We start from the raw sequence: 4,681 nt of genomic DNA, 5'->3' as shown, positions 1-4,681 counted from the left end.
GATTATCTCTAAAGAACCCTATACCGTGGCTGACACATAGACATTATTTAAAAATGTAAAAAAAAATGAATTCAATGTAGGGAATAAGTATTTTAATTTCTTAATAATTTCCTTGTTATTCTCCATTTTGATATATAAGGAATAGATATATTTTTTCTAGTTTTCCAAAGAACGTGTATCCTAAACATTCTGTACACAAAATTCAGTCTAGATCTTGATATTCACAGCTAACATTTGTGAAATGTTGTAGTTTGTCCATATGAAGAAAGAACTGAGTTAAGTAAAAGGAATTTACCAATCCTAAAATTCAGATGGTTGTTATTAAGAATAAAATTACTTTATTAGTGCTATTATCAAAAGACATGTGAGTCAGACAGAAAAAAAAAGTACAGAAAGGTGAAAAACTTTCATCAAACGGAAGAGAAAATTATTGTTTTATGATATATACAAGAGAGAGAGAATCTGGCCAAACATTAAACTTTTTTTAAAAAAAGAGAGAAACATCATCCATGGTACAAATAATGTTTAACTCGATGTCAAGGTCTGAATATGAGATATATTTACCTGCTCTACCAACTCAAAATGCTGTTTTGTTTTATTTCAAACCCCCAAACATAAGAGTACTTTAGAAATTTTTAAACCACATATTGTATTATGTTTAAAGAAGGACATAATTCAGAGGAAGCTGGAAATTATCTATTTTGTTTGTCCAGAGCATTGTTGAAGCAAATTGCTCAGCAAGTTTTGTTGCTAATTCAACACACCAAAATATTACAATCAAGTTGGTACTAATAGATGTCTTTTAGCTAGGAAAACTGACAATAGGTTCACCAAACGTAAAAAATAACTAGGAGAACAGAAAAGAAATCCCTGTTTTGTTTACCATGAACAAGATTATGTCCTAAAAGCTATTTGTTAAGCTTAAAATTTAGTAATATGGTTATAAAATGTGGAGACAGCACATTGGAAACTTAACTCTTCACTTAATGTTATAGATCATTTTTTCCACCAGTATCATTTGGTCTAGAAAAATATCATTCTCTTGAAGTAGTAATTAGAAACAGTGCACATCAAGAAATTTAATTGAGGATAGACTTTCGTTGACCTCAGAAGAGAACAAAAGCTCAAAAGAAATTCCATGAAGTTTTAAATTTGGCAGGAGGACTACAATATCTCTGATAATTAGACTTTCAACACATTTGGGTTTGCTAATTGGATCTAAGTTCTAATTAGACTTTTTATGTAACTAAGAATGACATATCATTGCATGAATTTAATGTGCTTTTACAGTTGAAATCAACAATTAGCAGCCTTTTCCAAATTATTTTAATATGGAAAAAGCTGGCTTTGTTGTTTACATTGTGACATCCCCTTTTCTTAAGATATATTGTGTATATTTTTGTTTTCTTAATTAAACACCTTTTGGGAAGCTTAAAGAGAAACTTGAGTTTTAATAAGGAAGCACCTGAATCATTTATTTATGAAGGAAACTTGCCCATATGTTGGTGGCTTTGGAAGCCACAACAAAATGCAATACAAGGAAATAGATCACAGTTGTCAGGAGGAAATAGCACAAACAACCAGGTGCCCCATATGTATTCAGTTAACCGAAGTGGTCTCTGAATATGACTATTATATTTTTAAAGTGTGTAAATGCAGAATAGGTTCGCAAGTGCAGAGGCTTATGGAGCAGGTATCAAGATTAATAGCATGACATTTCTTCCCAAGATGTGCATTTCAACATTCTCTCTGCAGCTTCGCTCTTTGAGCAGTTATCTGCTAATTCGAGTCACATCATCTCTTTCTTTTCTTCTTATTTATGATTGAGAGTCATCAATTTTTATCTGGTAGCCCTCAGATTTGTACATTACAAGAGAAAAGAACTACAAAGAAGTATAAAATTAAACCAGTATTTTGGAGAGTATAGAGCAGTGAATCATTGCAAGATTTTAAGGGAAAGGCTGCTGCCAAAATATTTCAAGAAAATTGATAACACTGACAAAAGAAGGCAAATTATGTTGTTTTATGTACTGTGAATACTTTGAAAACAACAAAGCAATACACATGATTTTCCTCAGATAAAAGCAGTTACCCTTCTAACCACATTAAAAGTATTGTTGTTTTTTTCCCAGTAAAAGCAGTGAAAGATCAAATTGAAATCACTGAAACTATAAGAAAATCTAACTCATGCAGTAATTGATATATCAGAACAGACGTTATACTAGAATTATAGTTGCTATTATTTTTTCAATTAGCCCATTACTGGGACTGAATTATTGGAGTACTTATAATTCCTCATTAAGTTGAAAATTCTCAATAAGCATGTTGAGTACTGTCATATGACATATGATGATATTTAAAAGCAGGAGATTGCATTTCTGATTGCTTCATTTGCTATTAAAAAAGAAAACCCGAGCAGGACACCTTCTATACTAATTATTCTAAAAGCTATCACACAGTTCTCTATAAGGTCTATGCAGAGGTGGTTGGACTGTTCTTCAGGCAGAAAAGTAACCAAAGCTATTTTATGTTTCAGCTTGGGTGCTGGAATCCTGTCACAGGTCTGAATGGGTCACTGACTGACAAGAAACTGGAGAACAACATGCGTGGAGTGGTTCTACGTGTAGTGACTGTTCTGGTGAGTCTTATCTGAGCCTTGTGGCTCTGGTTTCTAGAAGTGACTTTATCCTTCATTTCTTTATCTTTTCTTAGCTGATGCCATAATCTTAAAAGAGCTTTTAACAAATCTTGACTATGCTTTCTAAGATATTTTTAATGGTCGTATTTTCCAGCCTTCAATTTATGTGGAACAGGATTAGGTTTTTGTAGGCTTTTCTTTTAATTACAGTGCTTTTGTCAGGAACTTTCTTGGACATTTTAGGCCCAATTTCCATCCTTCTACAGTTTTCTGCACATGATAAAGTAAAGGTATCCCTCAAGCATTTTCTCACTGAAACTATCATATGCATAAACAAAGATCACTATGCCAAATAAGGGTAGATTAAATATAATGTAGACATTCAGCATAGTAAAATATTAGCAGACAAAGACAATCCTTTTCTAGTAATAATCTACTTCAAAAAAAGGATATTTTCAAAAAAATAATCTACTTTGAAAAAAAGTTGCTTAATACATATTTATTGAGTACCAACTCTGTTCCAAGCTAAGTGCTGATTACAGAGGACACTGACAAATTAAATCGACATTATGATTCTAACTTTATGGAGCTTATCATCTAGCAATTCTGTGAATGTTAAATGGGATTATACATGTGAAATATTTGTTATAATTCCATTTACTTATTAGAAAATCAATAAATGGTAACTATTATTACTATTCTCAACATTATTATTTTCTCTCCTATTAAACATATAAAATAAGAAGCTAATAGAAATATTCTTTAACAATAAAATACTCAAATGGGTACCGTCTAAATAGCCATAAAACATGGAGATGTGTACTCTCCTTTGCTATTCTAACATGTTTAACTTTGTGCTACTTTAAAGTATATTTCATAGCTTAATAGTCCACAGTTACTAATGTTATTTTTCTTTGGAAAAGCTAACTTGTTTTTAAATTTGAAAAAAGCTTTCATATCAGCTAAATAAATAGCAGAATTAGTAAATGGGAGCAGTAGCCTTTTTGATATGTTGATGCTAATTGGATGTTCATAACACCAATGGCTGCCCTTTGTATGTTGTTCGGTACAAATTAGATAGACTCACCATGACTTCACTGTCTAAAAAAAGGATCTGTGAATATTCTCTATAAAAGGAAATTTGAGTGAACAGTCTTGTCCCCTTAATTTTTGTGCCTATAATTTATTCCTAGTTATTGTTTTAATAAAGGTTTCATTTCTGGTAAATAATTATATTATGAATACTTTACAACTTAAATGTGGATGTGTTTCTGTATGTACCTAAGCATGTAAATGTGCATTTGCACTGACGTGCTAATATTAAAAAAAAAAAAGCAGACATTTAAAGTGCAGCAAACTATTAATAGCCTCTTCTCTAGTGATTAACATGGAAAAATCTGGCAATAATTACAGTAAAATACAATATATGTGTTTGCTTTTCTTTGAAAAAGAAAACAAAATTTTAAGACAAATTAACTTCATTCAGTTAAGAAAATATTTATTTAGTACTTACTATATGATAGACTTGGTAATGGATATAAGATAAATAATACCTGAATCCTGTCTTGGTAGGGAGATGCACATACAACAAAACAGCTGAGATTTATTAAGTGCTTAATATGTGCCAGGTAATCTACTAGGTCCTTTGCATGTACTAGGATACTTCAAAAAGTTCATGGAAAAGACCGGTTCCTGCTCACTGGCTGAGCGAGGTGTGGGAGCAACACCAAGGGTTGCGATCCCGAGTCCTTTGCATGTACTAGGATACTTCAAAAAGTTCATGGAAAAGACCGGTTCCTGCTCACTGGCTGAGCGAGGTGTGGGAGCAACACCAAGGGTTGCGATCCCGTTGCCGGTCCCGGTCCGGTACGGGCGCGACACTGAGGGTTGCGATCCGTTGCCGGACACGAAAAAAGACAAAAGTTCATGGAAAGATTCATATTATCTTTCAGTTTTATTTTTCCATAAACTTTTTGAAGTACCCCCATATAATCTTATTCAGTGCTCATGGTATTCCTAAGAAATAGGTGCTATTTCAATCCC

At 32.5% G+C, this 4,681-nt stretch overlaps 1 protein-coding gene across 1 annotated transcript in view; it reads left to right on the top strand.

The window, feature by feature from the left end:
- LOC103596339 (glutamate receptor ionotropic, delta-2) overlaps positions 1-4,681 on the top strand; it is a gene marked incomplete at its 5' end in the record, with an annotated part of 308,693 nt that overhangs the window by 200,163 nt on the left and 103,849 nt on the right. The window contains one exon of the mRNA XM_008579952.1: positions 2,537-2,638. Within this exon, the coding sequence (XP_008578174.1) occupies positions 2,537-2,638 (102 nt within the window). The remainder of the gene's footprint in view (positions 1-2,536; positions 2,639-4,681) is intronic.

Source organism: Galeopterus variegatus, unplaced genomic scaffold (assembly GCF_000696425.1).
Source record: "Galeopterus variegatus unplaced genomic scaffold, G_variegatus-3.0.2 Scaffold1990, whole genome shotgun sequence".
NCBI classification, from domain to species: Eukaryota; Metazoa; Chordata; class Mammalia; order Dermoptera; family Cynocephalidae; genus Galeopterus; species Galeopterus variegatus.
The sequence above is the reverse complement of the archived record's forward strand: the minus strand, read 5'-3'. Positions and strand labels throughout refer to the sequence as shown.